Here is an 18,977-nt window from a genome sequence, read left to right as displayed (position 1 = left end):
GATAGAAAATCAGCAAATTCTTTGATAAAGTCAGTATGGTGCCCTGGTGGCCTGTATACAGTAGCCAGCACAAATGTCAACTTACATAATGTTACATAAAGCACCATCACTTCAAAGGAATTATATTTGAAATTCTTTTGAATGATTCCGAATATATTACTATAAATTACAGCAACACCTCCCCCTTTGCCTTTCTGTCGAGGATTGTGTCGATAGTCATAACCTTGAGGACTAGACTCATTTAAAATAATGCAATCGTCTGGTTTTAGCCAGGTTTCTGTCAAACACAGCAAGTCTAGTTTATTGTCTATGATAATTTCATTTACAATAAGTGCTTTTGAAGAAATAGATCTAATATTCAGTAACCCAAGCTTTATCATTTGTTTATCTGATTTATCTGTGATTTTCATTTTTTGAACATCAATTAAATTTTTACCCTTAAAAGGTTTCGGAAGTTTTTTGTATTTACTAGTTCGAGGTACAGACACAGTCTCCATGTGATAATATCTAGGTGAAAGAGTTTCTATGTGCTGTGAATTATCTGAGTTCTGTGACGTGAGGCGGCTAGCAGACGGTCGGTTTAGCCAGTTTGTCTGCGTCCTGATCTGGGCCCTGGTTTGTCATGTTTCAGCTCTAAGACTATTTGCCAAATTTCTAGATAGAAGAGCATCACCATCCCGGGAGGGATGAATACCATCTCTTTTCAACAGATCAGGTCTGCCCCAAAAGCTTTTCCAATTGTCTATGAAACCTATATTATTCTGCGGACACCACTTAGACAGCCAGCCATTGAGTGATGATAACCTGCTAACTATCTCATCACTCCGACGAACAGGAAGAAGGCCAGAACAAATTACTTCTGCTGACATTGAATTTGCGAGTTCACACACCTCTTTAATGTTAATTTTAGTGATCTCCGACTGGCAAAGTCGAACATCATTTGTGCCAACGTGGATAATGATTTTCGAATATTTACGTTTAGCATTAGCCAGCACTTTTAAATTTGCTTTGATGTCAGGTGCTCTGGCCCCCGGCAAACATGTGACTATGGTGGCTGGTGTCTCTATTTTCACGTTCCGTGTAATAGAATCGCCAATAACTAGGGCACTTTGTTGGGAAAATTCATTGATTATTAACGTATTACCAGTAGAGAATAGCTTGTATGAAAAGCACTGGAAAGCACCGGGTTTTCTGCACAGAGAGCATCAAGCATAAATGAAATATAAGTGTATTCAATGCAAATTATAATAGCAAGTTGTGGAAAGTACCAAAGAAACCATTAAAACATGTTTTTTTTTTTAAATATAACGGCTGGCGATCCGCCACCATTAAAACCAAAGCTGAGGGGTATTCATAGATAATAGTGGCAAAACGCCAGGGTGGAGCTAAAAGAAAAAGATAACTAGAGGAATCCTCATTGGACCTGTAACGATAAGAAAAACATATAAAACGAGCTGATTAACGCTGTTTAGATCAGATGTGATGCCTGATGAGAAGCTGACATCTCACTTTGTTGCCTGGCAATAAAGAATATCTTTTGAAGACCTGGAACTTCTGACTCTGAGAGCTTTTTTGAGAAAGAAACAGAATCATCTTAGGACACTGCAGACTGGCCACAACATAATTGGCGAGCCCCAGCCAGGAGCAGCGAGAGGTCAGAGGTGGCCCCCACGGCGGGACTGCCCTACAAAACAAAAAGGTGCCAAATAAAGAGGTAAGCACTTTTGCTTATATTTGTTTTGTATGGCCCCTTGTGAGCTGATGCCTGGGTGGTAACTATAAGACCTCAGCCAAACGAACCTAAATTTAAATTGAAATAATAAATGAAAGAATTAAGAAAATTAAGATAATCAAGATTAAAATGATTTATTATGAATATTAAAATGAGGAACAATTTCCAGGTCTTTGAAGATAGCGCATGCGTAGATTAGAAGTATTTAACACGCAGAAGTGCGTTTTGCCAGAAGTTGGCTGTAGAAGTAGTATTTTACACGCAGAAGTGCGTTTTGCCAGAAGTTGGCTACATAAGAAGTGTTTTATGCAGAAGTGCATCTCTGTCTGCCTGAAGGAGGCACAGAGGAATGTGTGTGCGCAGAAGTGCGCTTATTGTTTGATGTGTGTCAGGGAAAGCCTTGTGAAGAGTGGGCAGCCCTGTAATTGTGTTGTATAATAGTGTATAAAGTGTAAAGTAAGAAAAAAAAAAAAGTGAAATAAGGTGGATAGAAGAATTTTTTGGCTTTGTATAATTTGCATTGAGGAAAACAGCATGCTTAGAATTGATGAAAGCATTTAAAGGTGTTTTTGTGAATTGGGAGAACAAGCTTATTAATGGATAATGAGAACCAAAATAAAAATGGAAATGTAAAATGTGAGAAAATTTATGTGAGAACAAAAAATACTCCAAAGACTTTGTGTTGCAGATTATTTGGACATTTTCCAGATTGCAGACGCTGTGATCCAAATAAAGAAACACAGCCATTGATAAATAAAATAAATAAATAAGACTGAATTGTTTTCCCACTGTCACAAAAATCAGAAAAAAGTTAATGTATTGTAAATATATTGTATATGAAGTGTGAGTGAAATCCCGGGTGTGTGAGTGCACATTGAAGTGTCTGTGAGCTTGAGGAGGGGAGAGAGGTGTGTGTGTGTGTGTGAGTGTGTAGTGGAGCAGAAACAGAGAGATTCCTTTCTAAGAAGCAACAGTTGGCCAGGATCCATGTTTGAATTATTTGTTTCAGAATATGAGAAAGATAGGGTGAGAGAGTATTGGAGGCTACAGAGAGAAGAAACCAAATTTAGACAAGCATTAAAAGAGTCCCAAGGGATACGAAATCATTTTTGGCTTGAAACTGAATATATAGACATTGACGGGCAGAGAAGGGAGCTTACTGAACAGAAAAAAGAACAGTTGCTGAAAGATTTAGTAAAAGTCACCAATGCAAAATTGATTGAAAAAGAATGGCCTTTAGTGGATTGGAGTGGAGAAATTAAAAAACAAATAACACTTGAAAAGCTAAGGCCATATTTAGCTAAATTTTGCCATCCCAGAACAACACTTCTAGAAGCATTGCTGACAGCAGCAGAAATAGAATTAGACCCAATTCTCATTCCCTACCTGAAAAGAAATGTTGGGTATCGTTGGCCTCAGGATTTAGGAGGAGCAACTATATTGCAAAATATTTACATCATTGTAAATTCATGCACAAGACCAGTACAGTGGAAAAGTGACAGGATTTTTAAATTAGGGAAAAAAGGAATTAAAAGTGTCACAACCACCAATTGGACGCTGGGAAAACTGGCAGTGTCAGTGGTGCTGAGGAACAATCCAGAAAACATACATCACTTGTGGGTGGAGATAAGGAGGGGCAAGAGGGAAGTGGAGGAGCAGCCAGTGACTGTGGAAGATGACAGACCCTCAAGCAGGGAAGCAGAAGCGAAAGAGGGGGAAGAAGGGGAGGAGGATTTTGAATACTAGAGAGAGAGAAAGTTTGATTGAAGTGTTTGAGCCATTGGATTTTATTACCTTTCCCAAAGCACAATTACAAATTTCAATAACAGTAGTAGGAGGATTTAATGCAAATTTAACCTCATGTCTCACTTATTCATATTGGGCAGGAGGAATAACAGCAATTGGGCGGAGAGTTGAGGAGAACGAGCTCTGGAGTTTTGAATTGATCTGCTTGGGGGAGGACATTATTTGGAAACGCAACAATTACAGTTGGCTGGATCTGGAAGACGTGACTCTGAAGCCATTGACTGAGGTACAAATAAGAGCAATTTTAAAATTCATGAGAAAAAGAAAGACCATCAAACTGTTGTTTTAAAGTCCTCAACCCAGTGCAAGTCCGGTGAAGGTCAGGGGTCGGATACTTTTAGTGGTCCTCATCTGACTAATCCGGTGAAGAATTAAAATAAAATTAGAAAATGATTTAACTGGGGTTAAAGAGGTAAAAGATTGGTCACAAGACACAATGGCTTCGAAGTCACCGGAGACAGACATACCAGTAGAGCGAATAATAACACAATATCCCATATGTAGAGATATTATTAAGAAATTATCAAAAAAGTGGGAAAAAAGGACCAAAAAGTTAAAAACAAAATGGCCAGCAGAGGGAACATTTGATGTAGCAATGTGTAGAGAAATGAAAGCGTATGCGCAAGTTCTACCAGAAAGACTCTAATGCCACGTCATTAATTCGCAATCTGGCGTAGCCAATCACAGCTCGACATCGACTATATATAGACTGATCTCACCATACTACTTTGCTGCCCGTAGGTGTCGTAGTGAAGTTCCCACTTTATAGCACTTTTCATACGCAGCCACTATGTCGCAAAAAGCGATCGTAGACTTTGACCTTACCGATTCAGATGACAATCAAGTTCCGCCTTCTCCTCTGTCGGTGCGCCGGAGTACCCGTATTCAAACCCGGGAATCCCCCTGGTCCCAATGGCCTTCAGAGAAAATTGTCGCCATCCTGGAAGAGGCCGGTATTCCGGTCAGTAACAACATTTCACGCAACGATCTCATCCTCTTGGCATTCAACACCCTGGGCAGCTCCGCTGTCCCAACCACGGATGATACCACTACCTCTACGGCTCCCTCCGCCCAACCCAAAACAGCAGGCAGGAAGCGGACCGCCAAAACTTCACCACCAAGTCAGGCTAAAAGGCCCAAGTTTCCTGTTGCAACGTCACTTTCGCCTACTCATGGAGCAGAAGCTTTTAATGCACAGCTCCTTAAAGCTGTTCAAGGACTAACCGAAACCGTCAAAGGATTTGAAAGCAGACTAGGAGTGTTCAAGTCCGCTTTTGCCACGAACGCAGCCGGATTTTCCATGCCTTCAACGTCTTCCGGTCATTACACTAACCTCTCATCCTTTCCTGGTGTAGCTGATTTGTCTACGGAACCCTCTACATCCGTCGCTCCGGCCTTCGCTCCATCTTCACATCTAAACGCTGCCACGTCAGTGTCTACGCAGCAATTTAATCTCTCCACGGCTACTCCAGCACAAAATTTCGGTAGGCGATTTGTTCCTCCTGCTGCAGTCTCAGTGTATCCAAAAATGAGATCGGACATAATCTCAGGTAAGGATGTAAATTTGGCTGCTCTACTGCTTCCATCGCCAGCAGTCGATAGGCAAATGGTTGACTGCGGTGACGTGGCAGTCTTCCTGAAAACCTCCGATCCCAGACTACAACATAACTTGTCGTTCGGCGAATTCGTCATCGCTTTTGGGATATATATAGAGATATTTTGTGTCAATCTTTCCCTGACCGTAGGGGAGAATTAGATCTCTACCTGGCAATGCTGGCAGACTTTAATCAGCGTTACGGAGGTACGCTGTTCTACGAATATCACAAATCTCTCGCGGTCAAATCTGCTTCTTTCATTACACTGTACAACACTAGACTGGACTGGTCTGTGACCGATTCCGAACTTTTGATTCGTCACTTCGGGGGTCAACGAGCCTTGGCTTGCGTCGTGTGCAGCTCGCACAGGCACTCGGCCGCTTTCTGCCCTAAAAGCCTAGAAACATGGGAGTCGCCCGCTGTCCATGGTGCTGATCCTGCACACGCCCCACTTGATGTAAAAGGCAGACCTATAATCGGTCTTCACGGCAATCCTCTGTGCAACAATTTTAACGAATCTGTATGTAATTATGCTAAGTGTAAGTTTTTGCATATTTGCAGCTTCTGCAGAGACCCGCACCCCAAATCTGTCTGCCCACGACGCTTCTGACCAGCGTCCAGAGGAAGAGCACAGCCTCGAAAAAAATTCTAAATGGTCACCCCTCTACTCCCATTAACATAGATATACTCTCTAGCTATCTCTCTTCTCACCCTGATTCTACTTTCGTCGATTATTTAATCACTGGGCTCTCTCAAGGATTTCGGGTCGGAGTTTGTTCCCCTCTTTCCACCCCTTACGTAGCTCGGAATCTGCAGTCTGCTCTAGCTGAACCTGACATAGTCTCAAGCCTCCTTGATAAGGAGCTAAATAAAGGATATATTATCGGCCCTTTCAGCTCATCTCCTTTTTCCTTGCATCGAGTCAATTCCATCGGCATAGCTACACGCAAATATTCAGGGAAAAAGCGCCTGATTTTCGATATGTCCTCACCCCATTCTAATAATCTCGCAAGCGTTAACGAATGCATTCCTCCAGAGTTTTTTTCGCTGTACTACGCTTCGGTAGACGATGCTATTCATCTAATTAAGATTGCAGGGCATGGCGCTCAGCTAGCCAAAGCAGACATCACAGATGCCTTTAAGATCATGCCCATTCATTCTTCCGATTGGCCTTTTTTCGGCGTGTCGATCAGACCTCAGGTTCTGGTCGCTCCTGCTTAACAACTGGAACGGCATTTCTTTTTTTTACAACGAGGTTTTTGAATCATCAGCTGCACTCGAGTTATTTACTGATGCAGCCCCTTCCATTGGTTTTGGGGGTTTCTTTCAAGGGCAATGGTTCGCAGAGAAATGGTCGGATGAGTTTACTTCCTCGTTTGCAAGTTCCCTCTCAACAGCTTTTTACGAACTATACCCCATCGTTGTAGCTAGTGTCCTCTGGGGTACCGCTTGGTCACGTAAACGCATCGCGATGTACTGCGACAACGCAGCTACAGTTGACATTATAAATAAAGGACGTTCGCATTGCCAAACTATAATGCCTCTACTCCGTCGCTTAACTTGGCAATCCGTCACACACAATTTCATCCTTAAAGCCGTGCATATTCCAGGGCATACAAATGTCAGTGCTGATGCTCTCTCTCGTTCTCGTTAGCAGGCTTTCAGACGTCTTTGCCCAGCAGCGAACCAGAATCCAACACCATGCCCGACCCTGGCAGAACTAATCCTGAACTAGGCTCTCATCTCAATATCCTATTAAATTCTGCTAGTCTTTATATCACTCAAGGAGTTGCGCCATCGACACTCAAATCCTACGTTTCGGCATGGTCCTGGTTTACGAAATTCTGTTTTTCGTTCAGAATTCCTATTCTCCCCATTTTAATTTCTACAATTTGTGCATTCGTAGTTCATTGTTTCGAATCCCGTAATCTGAAGATCGCTACAATACGTAAACTGCTGGCTGGCATTCAATTTCACGCACGATTCCATAATCCCAACTATCCAAGTATTTTCTCAACGCCCGCTATTCGGCTTTTACTCAAAGGCATAGAAAAATCTGCTCAAAAGACACCAGACAAATGTCTCCCCATTACGCTAAATCTTCTGCACAGACTTACTTCTTCTCTAAGTAACAGTTCGTTTTGCGAGTACATAAACATTCTCCTCGAGGCAGTGTTTCTGTCTGCTTTTTATGGGTTTATGCGATTAGGGGAATTCGCCTCTGATTCAAAAATCTTTAATCCTGCTCGCGGCTTATGTCTCTCCGATTTGCGTTTCTCTTCATCTTCATTTAATTTATTTATTAAATATTCTAAAGCTGATTCTTCTGGTACAGGTGTCACAATTACGATCTCAAAAATTAATTTTTTCTGCCCTTACACATCTATGGTCAGGTACCTCAAAGCACGTCCTCGCACTCCAAAAAATTCACCCCTATTTATATTACCTAATAGACTCCCAATGACAAAGCAATGGTTTAGAACTCATCTAGCTTCCGTCTTAACACTTTGCGATCTTTCTCCACATCTATACACTGGGCATTCCTTTTGCATCGGAGCTGCGACAACAGCAGCTGAATGCGGTGTTCCTGACTCAACCATCCAAATGTTAGGCAGATGGTCGTCCACGGCATACAAGATCTACATCAGATCCGACAAGCAAATTCTACTTAACGCTCAACAAGCTCTCTCAACCTACAATCAAGGTAGGCCTACCTTTTCGCTAGCTACTGGTGGTGGTTACTGCAGCCTATTGCTTCTCACGTTGCATTTGCATCTTTCTCTTTAGTGCCGCGCAGCCCATCGGAGCTTTCGTCCTTTATCCCAGCAATTTACTAAAGGAGCTCAGATCATGAACTTTATGTCTCATGGCTAATCGTAGCCCAGTTCACGCCCCTCGCGGCATATGCTCTCACTTGCCTTCTTATCAACTGACTTCATAACTAGTTTGTGATTCTGTCATGTTAAAATATTCTGTTTTATTATTCGTGACCCGAGTTTCCTCATGCCTATCGTGGCCTGTTTATCTCGTTATGGCTAATCGTAGCCAGTAATTTATGCCTAACGTGGCTTTATTTATCATGTTACTTCATGGCTAATCGTAGCCAGTAATTATGCCTAACGTGGCTTTATTTATCATGTTACTTCTGGCTAATCGTAGCCAGTAATTATGCCTAACGTGGCTTTATTTATCATGTTACTTCTTGGCTAATCGTAGACAGTAATTGTGGCTAACGTGGCTTTATTTATCATGTTTGTTTCATGGCTAATCGTAGCCAGTAATTTAAGCCTAACGTGGCTTTTATTTATCATGTTTGTTTCATGGCTAATCGTAGCCAGTAATGTAAGCCTAACGTGGCTTTTATTCATCATGTTCGTTTCATGGCTAATCGTAGCCAGTAATCCATGCCTAACGTGGCTTACTTTCACCATGCCATTTTATAAGTTCATAACACAATGTCTATATCGTCTTCCTCATTCAACTCTTTCCACTTTCAATTACAGGTTCTTAGGTAAGCACGGATTTTTCCCTTCTTTTGGGGGGGGTAGGCTCCGCCCCTGCCTTTATCTTCAGGCAGGACCTACCAGCTAACATCAAGACCTGGAGAAGGACAGGGGCCTACGCCAAAGAACTTTGAGACAGAGCTTGTCAAGGGTTTTATTTTAATTTAATTTTAATTTAATTTTTTTTTTATTATTTCATTTAATCTGATCTTGTACCAAATAAATCATTCATATTTAATTCTCCCTCGAGTCTTTTTGGTAGAAATGAAAGCGTATGCGCAAGTTCTACCAGAAAGACTCTAATGCCACGTCATTAATTCGCAATCTGGCATAGCCAATCACAGCTCGACATCGACTATATATAGACTGATCTCACCATACTACTTTGCTGCCCGTAGGTGTCCTAGTGAAGTTCCCCTCCATCCTCCCCACCACAAGGATGGTCCCTGTCCACTCGTACAGAGGGGTAGGCTCCGCCCCTGCCTTTATCTTCAGGCAGGACCTACCAGCTAACATCAAGACCTGGAGAAGGACGGGGGCCTACGCCAAAGAACTTTGAGACAGAGCTTGTCGAGGGTTTTATTTTAATTTTATTTTAATTTTATTTTTTTTTATTATTTCATTTAATCTGATCTTGTACCAAATAAATCATTCATATTTAATTCTCCCTTGAGTCTTTTTGGTAGAAATGAAAGCATTAATAAAGAACCATAAACCACATGACAAAACTAAGAAAAGAGAACAAAAGAGACAAAAAGAGCAGGAGGTTTTAGATCTCTTCATACAGCAAGCAATAAAAGATCACAAGAAGAAACAAATGGAAGAACAGAAAAAGAAAATGGAAGAAAAGGTGGAGCGCCCACCTCCCTATGCAGCTCCCTACCAGGAAATAAAAAAGCAAATTGCTATGGTAAGAGGTACACTAGAGGTGGATGGACATTTGAGTATTGATGAAACTGATGAAGAGGATGATGAAGAACAACAGCAAATAAGAGAGAGAGAAGAGGAGTACGCCCACCGAGAAGATAATGGGCAAGGAAGTCATCAAGAGAACAATGGACAGGAAAAAACTAATAAACCTACACCAATGAAGAAAAGGCTAACAGCGAATACAAGGAAACAACAACAACAACAAGAACAAAGTGAAGAAGAACAAAGGAACCCACTGATGGACTGCTCCTATGTAAAACAAAAAAGACAAGAAGAAGAGCGAAAAGGAGGAGGAAAAAGAAATCCATTATTGAGCAATCCCTATTTCTATATGGGAGAAGCCATACAGGAACTAAACAGAGCTGGAAGAGATGGTGACAATGAACCCATGACACTAGAACAGGGAGAAAGTGGCAGTGTGGAAACATTGGATCATGAGCTGAACAAGCTTCAGGAAGCGGTTGAAGAGCTAAGTCTGGAAAAACAACAAAGACACCTGAGTAGAAGGGCTCGAAACCTGAGAAGGAGCCTTGAGGAAGATGAGGATGAACATTGGCAAAGAAGAAGAGCACGTTCAGTCAGCCCTTTGGGAAGACACAGAAGAAATAGCTCACAGGAGGAATACAGAAGGGTCTCAGGAACTCTTCGACTTGAGAGAATACCTCCAGAAGATCCAATGTGGAGAAACAGGGGAGAGAGGCAACTCATATCCCCCGCAGAATCCATGCCATTCCTAACACCACACCCGATAGGAAGCTTGGCAGAGGAGTGGGGTAATCTAAACCCCTTTCAAACACAAGGAAGATACTCTCCAGGAGGATACAACTCAATGCTGCAACCGGGGGTCCCACATGACTTGACGACCTCCGTACCCCAGGCACCTATGCTACAAAAGAAGAACAAGCAACTCCCCATTCTGATTAAGGGGGAACAAGCGCAATACGTGCCCTGGGCGGGACAAGACTTGGAAGGACTTATAGCTCGCCTACCAGACATACATGAAGGAGCTGGAAAATGGATTCGACTATTGGAAGCAGAAACAATGGGAAAGATACTGGCCATTGGAGACATCAAGGCCCTATTGGCAAAGAGTGTGGGAGGAGCCAAGACCAATGAGATCCTTGAGGATGCAGGTTTGAAGTCTGCAGTTGGAGGAACAAGGAAGGATGCCACCACCTTTGATCAGTACCGATCCATGATATGGAGAGTACTGAGGAAACACTATCCGACACAAATGGATCCCAAGCTACTGAAAGGAGAACAGCTGGGAGAAATGGAGAACCCTACGTCCTATATCCAGAAACAATTAAGAAGATGGAAAGAAGAACTGGAAAAGGATCCAGAAGGAGACATAGTGATGACAACACTTTCAGAACTGCCATAGTGGAAGCCATGCCCTCAGCAGTGAAAGCAAGATTGGAAGATGTAGTGGGCCTGAACTCAAAGACAACAAAGGAGTTCTGTGACCATGTGGCCCATGCAGTGGAACAATATAGGAAGAATGAACAAAAACTGAAGAACCAAGAAAGAGAACTGCAAAGAAAATTGACTCAACTACAGCTAGAAGACCTGACCAGCAAAAAGAAAAAAGTTCAAGCTACCTTGAAGAGTGGTGAAGACCAAACTGCAGTGATGGCCACAGTGAACATGTCAAGCCCACCTGTGCAAGCTTCAGTTGTGACACCAACACAGGCTCCAGTAATGGCGGCAGCACCAGTGCCAATACCAGTCCCTCAGACCACGCCTGCACCTGCAGGAGGTGTGCAACAACCAAATGCACCAATTGTGATCTACTTACCTGAACAGCAGAACAACAGGAACCCAGCTGAACAACAGCAAAGAGGAAGAGGAAGAGGGAGACAGTTCAACACTCAACAGAAGAATGGTCCTCCAGGAATGTGTTGGGGATGCAATCAATTCGGACATAACAAGAAGGATTGTCCAACCAACCCATGGCCATTGAGTATGCCACCTACAGGACAAATGCAGCAACCATGGCAACACAATCCTCAGAGCCCCACATCAGGCCCCGTCAATCCATGGGGTCTGACCATGAACAGACCAAAGAACTGGAAACACCCTTAAACTCTGAATATTTAGTAGTGGGACCAAAGGGAGCAGCCTTACAAATTGAAGAAAATAGGTTTATCCAAAAATGGTTTAAGGTAGATAATTCAACTCCACATGTTACTTTATACATAAGTGAGGGATGTCGACCTGAGGACTTAGGACCAATGATGCTACATGCAAAAGGGAAAGCATGGGAGGCCACAGAAAACCCATTTATCTTTCAAACTACAGATATGATGTATCTTAAAATTCTCTGTCAGACTAAAATGAAAGGAATACCAAAAATGATAGTGGAAACTAGGGAAATGAAAAGAGAATTGAATTCCAAATTGGATGAATTGATAATGGAAATGGAACAAAGAGTACCACAAAAATTGTGGTCCAAACATGACACAGATGTAGGTTTAGTAAAATCTGCTAACCCAGTGAGAATTAAGACAAAGCCAGGTGTTCAGTTACCCAGGAAACAACAATACCCACTCAAGCCTGAAGCAGTGGAAGGGATTAGGAAAACAATTGAAGGGTTAATTAAAGCAGGGGTGTTAATTGACACAGCCAGTTATTGTAACACACCCATTTTACCTGTTGAGAAAGCCAATAAGTCAAAGTGGAGGTTAGTCCATGACCTAAGGGCAGTGAATGAGGTAGTGGAAGATTGGCCTGCTGAGGTCCCAAACCCACACACGTTGTTGACGAATGTTCCACCTGCTGCTAATTACTTCACAGTTATTGATCTCTGTTCTGCGTTTTTCAGCGTTCCTCTAGCGGAAGAGAGCAGACACCTTTTTTCCTTCACTTACCAAGGTAAACAGTATACATACACCAGGATGCCCCAGGGGTTCAAACACTCACCACATGTATTTAACCACGTTTTAAAGGTTGATTTGGAAGATCTGAGACTGGATAGCACACTGATACAATATGTGGATGATTTATTAATCTGTTCAACGACATTGGAACAGTGCCATCAAGATTCCATCAAAGTGCTCACCAAATTGGCAGAAGGAGGTCACAAGGCCTCAAAAGAATAGTTACAGTATTGTATGACACAAGTAGAATATTTAGGCCGAATTATTGCTCACCAGACAAAAGCAATTTCTCCAAGCCAATTAGAAGGAATTAGCAAAGCGCCACTGTGGGACAAATGATGACCTTTTTAGGTATGACAGGGTTTAGTGCTGATTGGATTGAAGAATATGCAATAAAAACAGCCCCATTAAGGGCAATGATGAAACAAGTTGGTCATCAAAATCTCGGAGCAAAACTTGTATGGGATACTGAGGCACTGATTGCCTTTGAAACATTAAAAAAGGAGCTCCAAACTGCTCCTGTACTTGCTACGCCAGACTATGGTAAGGTATTTCATTTATATGTTGCTGATAGAAAAGATGGCTATGCTTCAGCAGTATTAATGCAAGAGACATGTAGTGGCAGGAAAAAACAACCACTTGCTTACTATAGCACCAAATTGGATAGTGTAGCCCAAGGCTACCCACCATGCTATCAGCAAGGCTTAGCGGCTGTATATTTTGCTTATGACAAAGCATCCACTGTGACAATGGGCTACCCAGTCATTATATATACCCACCACAAGGTGGCTGAACTGTTAGAAAAAGGAAGATTTGTTTTGACACAGGCAAGAGGCCTTACGTATTCTAGCCTGTTAACATATCCTGACATTACTATCAAACGATGTACAACAACAAATCCAGCAAACTTCATCCCTTTGGAGGGAGAAGGAACCCCACATGAGTGTGTGACAGAATCTCTGGCTTTCACTCGATTGAGACCAGATTTGGAATCAATTCCAATTTCTGATGCAAATGTTGACTATTTTGTTGATGGATCATGTTTTAGAGATCATTTGGGGAACCATGCTGGATTTGCAGTTGTAAAAAGAGAAGGAGATGACTTTATCCCGGTCTTACTCAAACATTGTGAACAGCCATGCTCAGCACAATTGGCAGAATTACGGGCACTTACTGAGGCATGTCTATTGGCAAAAGATCAAGTAGCAAACATCTATACTGACTCTGCATATGCACATGGAGTATGCCATTTATTTGGAGCAGTATGGAAACAAAGAGGGTTCAAAAAGAGTGATGGAACACCAATCCAACATGGAGACCAAATTACTAAATTGATCTCGGCTATGATGTACCCAACAAGGTTGGCTATCATTAAATGTCAGGCACATAAGAAAGGTAACGATTTTGTAATTAAAGGTAATAATGCTGCGGACACTTTTGCAAAACAGGCCTCAGGGTGTCAGTTGTCTGTGATGGCACCATCAGTTTTAATCCAACCGGTTCCAACTCTTGAGCACATAAGTGAAATGCAAAACAGAGCACCCCCTTATGAAGTAGCAATATGGCAACAACGAGGAGCCACAAGAGATGCTAATGGACTTTGGCGCTCTCATGAAGGATTCATGATAGCTCCAAACCCACTGTTGACAATTTTAATCACGGATGCGCATGGGTTTGCCCATTGCGCAAGGGGGGAGATCTTAAAGAAAATAAAAAGACAGGGATTCTGGTCACCCTATATGCAACAAAGAGTAGACGAGTACTTAAGTGAATGTGAAGTCTGTGCACAAAACAATGTTAGAAGAGGAACAGCAACACCACTAGGCTCAATACCAGTTCCAGAGGGGCCTTTCAAACACCTAGTACTAGATTATGTGGACATGATTAAATCTGTAAGGGGGAAAAGATACATGCTAGTGATAATAGATCGATTTAGTAGATGGGTGGAAGCAGAACCCTCAGCAGATCAAGGAGCTAAAACAGTAATCAGATTTTTGACCAGAGAGGTTATCCCAAGATTTGGCATACCATCCCAGATTAGTTCTGACAATGGCTCAGCCTTCATTCAAAGAACAGTAAAGACAGTAATACAACAGCTACGAATCAAGCAGAGATTAGGCTGCATATACCACCCTTCCTCCCAGGGTATTGTTGAGCGTGCCAATGGCACCCTCAAGGCCAAACTCAACAAGATTTGTGCAGATACAAAACTTAACTGGGTAGATGCGTTACCCCTTGCCCTTATGAGTTACCGCATGCAAACTAACAGAGTGACAAATCTGACTCCCCATGAGATGTTGACAGGGAGACTCACGCCTGCGCCTCATTTGAGAGGCCCGTATGAAGGACCGCCCCTAGAACAGCTTGAGACTGAAATAAGGGCCTATATGAGACAATTGACTTCCATACATGAAGCCATACATACTCAGGAGCAAAACAGGGGCCAAGAGAGGAGGAAGAGGCACCCTGTCCAGTGCTCCCTGGAGATCAGGTCTATTTGAGAGTTTTTAGGAGAAGATGGAATGAGCCAAGGCGAGAAGGACCTTATACTGTAGTAAGAGCAACCCCAACTGCAGTCCAAGTAGAAGGAAGAACGACTTGGTATCATTTGAATCATTGTACTAGGGTGCCAAGGCTGAGACGGAGAGAAGAAGAGGCAGAAGAGGATGCAGACCAAGATGCCCAAGAAGGGGAGGGGCCAGGGGATCCAGGTGAGGGACCTAGTAATGTTGTTGCTGAACCTTCTTCTAGGGAAGCTGAGCAACCTGAGACACGAGATGAGATGCGGGGACAAGATGACGCCCCACAAGCAGGTGAAACTGGGGAGGAGGGTCTTGACATTGATCCTGCTGCTGATGTACCTGCTGAATCAGCTGCCACTGATCCAGAGCCGTCAGGTGACCAATCTCCTGAGGCAGGACCCTCCACCAGTGAACAACCTCGGCCAAATGGATTCCTCACCGAACTCCAAGGTATTGACCTACCCACTGCAGACAGCGGATCCCCAGCCAGTTACCTCCCAGGTCTCAACATCACAGGAGACTTTCCCACCCTCAATCAAAAGACCTTGAGGAAATCATCGGAAGTGATCCAACTCAAAATGATTAATTCAACTCAAGGTACTGTTGTAAATAGATCTATAAGGAAACGAGCTGCAGACCTGAATGACACTGACTATGAAGGATTAGGGTATGATATGGCTTTAGAAATGCACAAAGAAAAACTGTTGGACATTGCTTATCACAAAGAGTGGTATAAGTGGGCAGAATATACTGCCAAACAATCAAAGAGAAAGACTTGTTTGTTGTGCTCGCCATCTCCCTTAAAAAAGTTAACAGTGGTACCTGACGAATATAGCTTTGCACACTGTGCCAGATTTTACTCGAATCACTGTGTAAATATATCAGGGCGAGTTGCTCCTTATTGCCCTGCAGAGTGTCTGGCATTACTGGGAAGTAAATACTATCACAGGTACTATGAGCAAGAATATTGGGGAGATGAATGTAGAAAATTAGATGTAAGAATTGACCTAAGGCGAAGAGAAACTCCCAGTAACTATGTCTTTGATCAAACCTTAATATATGAATGCTTCAACAAGTCAAAAGGGGATGTAGATTACGGAAGCTTTCAAGGACAGTGTGGAATAATTTGGCACTTAGATAGGGACATGTATGAAAATCCAAATGTACATAAAGCATTTAGTAGAATATATGCTACAGCTACTGTAAATATTAACATGACAGTTATTACAACTAAAGAAGCCTGTGAAAATGCCACGCTAGCCTTCCCAATAATAGATCAATTTGAAGCAATAGATGAAGCAATTGCTGATCACTTTTGGATATGTGGAGGCAAACGACTAAGAGCCACCTTACCAAAGGGGTGGAAAGGGATATGTGCTAGAGTAAGACTAGCTCAAGAAGTAGTAATGGTTGATTGGGACCCAGATGATGAAACACCAAGCCAGCATGTAACTCCCGGGCATAGAGCCAAAAGAGCATACAAACCAGATCCTAATGTGGTAATAGACGCAATAGGCCAGCCTAGAGGCATACCACATGAATTTAAAGCAAGAGATGAAGTGAAATCAGGATTTGAGTCTATATTTGTTTGGATAACCCCAAATAAGAATGCTGAATGGATTAACTACATTTACTATAATCAGCAAAGGTTTATTAATTACACAGATGATGCTCTGATGGCTCTGGGAGAACAATTGAAATACACCAGTAAAATGACCTGGCAGAACAGGCAAGCGCTGAATTGGTTACTCGCGGAAAAAGGCGGGGTTTGCGTGATGTTTGGAATTGACTGTTGTACCTTTATCCCAAACAATACAGCACCTGACGGATCCTTTACCAAAGCCATGAAGAAGCTAAAGAGTCTGAGAACAGAAGTCACTGAAAATGCTGGAAGAGACAGAAAAATTGGAGAATGGTTTGACTCTCTCTTTGGCTCATGGAAAGAATGGCTGGTAAAGGTGGGAGTAATAGTAGCAGTTGCTGTTGGAATCTTTGTGTTGTTGTTCTGTTGTGTGTTACCTTTTCTCAGATCAATGATGGCAGGTGCAGCAGCCAAGCAGATGGTGAATGTGTCTGTAAAACAATCTGGGATTGACATTGGATGCACCACGACAACTGGAGTGTATCCAATAGGTCCAGGTCTGGATGAGCTGGACGAATTCCCATGAAATGATCCCTAACTGGGGGTAATGGAAGGGGTGCCACTTTTTTATTTTTGACCCTGAATTTAATGCTGTCTTTGATAGAGAGGGAGGTAGTCAAGAACATGTATTTTCTTTTGGGGCAAAAACTCAAGTAAGCATTTCAGACAATGGGTAGAGTAGGCAGTTAGTAAGTGGATGTTTTGTTTGTTATTTTGGCATAAACCCCCTTCCGATTTTTATTTTCATTTTTGTTTTTCCATTATTATAAAAATACCTGCACACTATTAAATATCACTTTAAGAATGAGAGGGGACGAATGAGGGTCAGAAGCAGGCCATCATCCGGCACAAAGCCAAGCGTAAAAAAAAAAAAAAAAAAAAAGTGGCACTTGGTTGACCGAGGGATGATGCAACCCGATTATAGGGAAAAGAATATGAAGGCCTTTTACTATTTTATTATTCTTATTTAACCAATGAAAGCTCACTTTTGAATATAATGTACACTCACTTATCCTTTGAGAATCCTATTGGTGACTGGAGGAAGGATCGACGAGCACCTCAGTGCTTTGCAGCAAGGGCTGACTCTACTGGTGGTTTAAAAACCCGCTGTCAGTCCCAACTCCAGATAGTACCCTAGGCAGGTCCAGGTACCTCTGGCAACGGTGGAGCAGCCCAGATAGCGCTCCAGGCCACCGGAAGCGCCTGAGAGTTCCTCTGGCATCGTGGGACTATATACACATATAGATGTGCATTCTACTACTGTCATTATTCTATTACTGTATGATGTAATCACTGAAGTGCATTGATCTACTGATATAACCAAAGCTTGTTCATCAATTAAAATGTGAAGAAGTATCCCCCTAAAAAGAAGGTTTTAGGTAGGGAGATGGGATCTTTTACTCCTCTCTAGCTAAACAAAGGGGGGGAAATGTTTGGTCTCATTCTCCTCTGGAGTGTGTCCCCATGGGAAGGTCACTTGGTAGAAAAAAGATGGGTGACTATTCTTGGTCACTAAGAAAGAAGAAGGAAACAGGCTGACCTATGAGGACATGCTCTGGGATAAGGGCATAGAGGTGGGGCTAAAGAGAGCCCCAAAGGGGGGATGTGTTGGGAAAATTCATTGATTATTAACGTATTACCAGTAGAGAATAGCTTGTATGAAAAGCACTGGAAAGCACCGGGTTTTCTGCACAGAGAGCATCAAGCGTAAATGAAATATAAGTGTATTCAATGCAAATTATAATAGCAAGTTGTGGAAAGTACCAAAGAAACCATTAAAACATGTTTTTTTAAAAAATATAACGGCTGGCGATCCGCCACCATTAAAACCAAAGCTGAGGGGTATTCATAGATAATAGTGGCAAAACGCCAGGGTGGAGCTAAAAGAAAAAGATAACTAGAGGAATCCTCATTGGACCTGTAACGATAAGAAAAACATATAAAACGAGCTGATTAACGCTGTTTAGATCAGATGTGATGCCTGATGAGAAGCTGACATCTCACTTTGTTGCCTGGCAATAAAGAATATCTTTTGAAGACCTGGAACTTCTGACTCTGAGAGCTTTTTTTAGGAAGAAACAGAATCATCTTAGGACACTGCAGACTGGCCACAACAACTTTCAACAGGATTCTCAGTGTGTGCGTCACTGAGTGGGGAGAACCTGTTTGATGTTCTAATCGGAACGGAAGAGTGGTGTTTGTTCTTGCCACTATGCCGCCTCACAGTCACCCAGTTAGCCTGCTGCGTGGCTTCTACAACCGGAACCGAATGTGCAGTGTTTACTAGGCTAGTCGCATCCAAAGCAGTATCTAAGGCCCTTTCATTCTCACTATCCTCAATTAAAGTTTGGATGCGTGTCTCTAATTC

General features: G+C 42.4%; 3 protein-coding genes across 4 annotated transcripts in view; all 3 read left to right on the top strand.

Annotated features, from left to right (window-relative positions):
- The window catches only part of LOC125260187 (protein NYNRIN-like), a 36,659-nt gene extending 17,948 nt beyond the window's left edge, over positions 1-18,711 (top strand). Inside the window, exons 2-3 of one of the 2 annotated variants that reach the window (XM_048178423.1) lie at positions 3,619-3,764; positions 12,391-15,228. In XM_048178423.1, the coding sequence (XP_048034380.1) occupies positions 12,781-14,946 (2,166 nt within the window). In that variant the 5' untranslated portion in view covers positions 3,619-3,764; positions 12,391-12,780 and the 3' untranslated portion in view covers positions 14,947-15,228. Of the gene's footprint in view, positions 1-1,036; positions 3,765-12,390 lie in introns of those variants that run through there. The other variant, XM_048178424.1, reaches the window with a different exon arrangement.
- Positions 3,763-10,954, top strand: LOC125260189 (trichohyalin-like). The gene is made up of 2 exons (XM_048178425.1): positions 3,763-4,145; positions 9,325-10,954. The coding sequence occupies exons 1-2, from the start codon at positions 3,975-3,977 to the stop codon at positions 10,948-10,950; spliced, it is 1,797 nt and encodes a 598-aa protein (XP_048034382.1). The 5' UTR covers positions 3,763-3,974; the 3' UTR covers positions 10,951-10,954.
- On the top strand, positions 6,835-9,300 carry LOC125260190. The gene is made up of 3 exons (XM_048178426.1): positions 6,835-7,837; positions 8,637-8,644; positions 9,035-9,300. The coding sequence occupies exons 1-2, from the start codon at positions 6,835-6,837 to the stop codon at positions 8,642-8,644; spliced, it is 1,011 nt and encodes a 336-aa protein (XP_048034383.1). The 3' UTR covers positions 9,035-9,300.
- Positions 18,712-18,977: the final 266 nt, after the last annotated feature.

The sequence above is a fragment of the Megalobrama amblycephala genome, linkage group LG24 (assembly GCF_018812025.1).
Source record: "Megalobrama amblycephala isolate DHTTF-2021 linkage group LG24, ASM1881202v1, whole genome shotgun sequence".
In the NCBI taxonomy this organism is placed as follows: Eukaryota; Metazoa; Chordata; class Actinopteri; order Cypriniformes; family Xenocyprididae; genus Megalobrama; species Megalobrama amblycephala.
The sequence above is the reverse complement of the archived record's forward strand: the minus strand, read 5'-3'. Positions and strand labels throughout refer to the sequence as shown.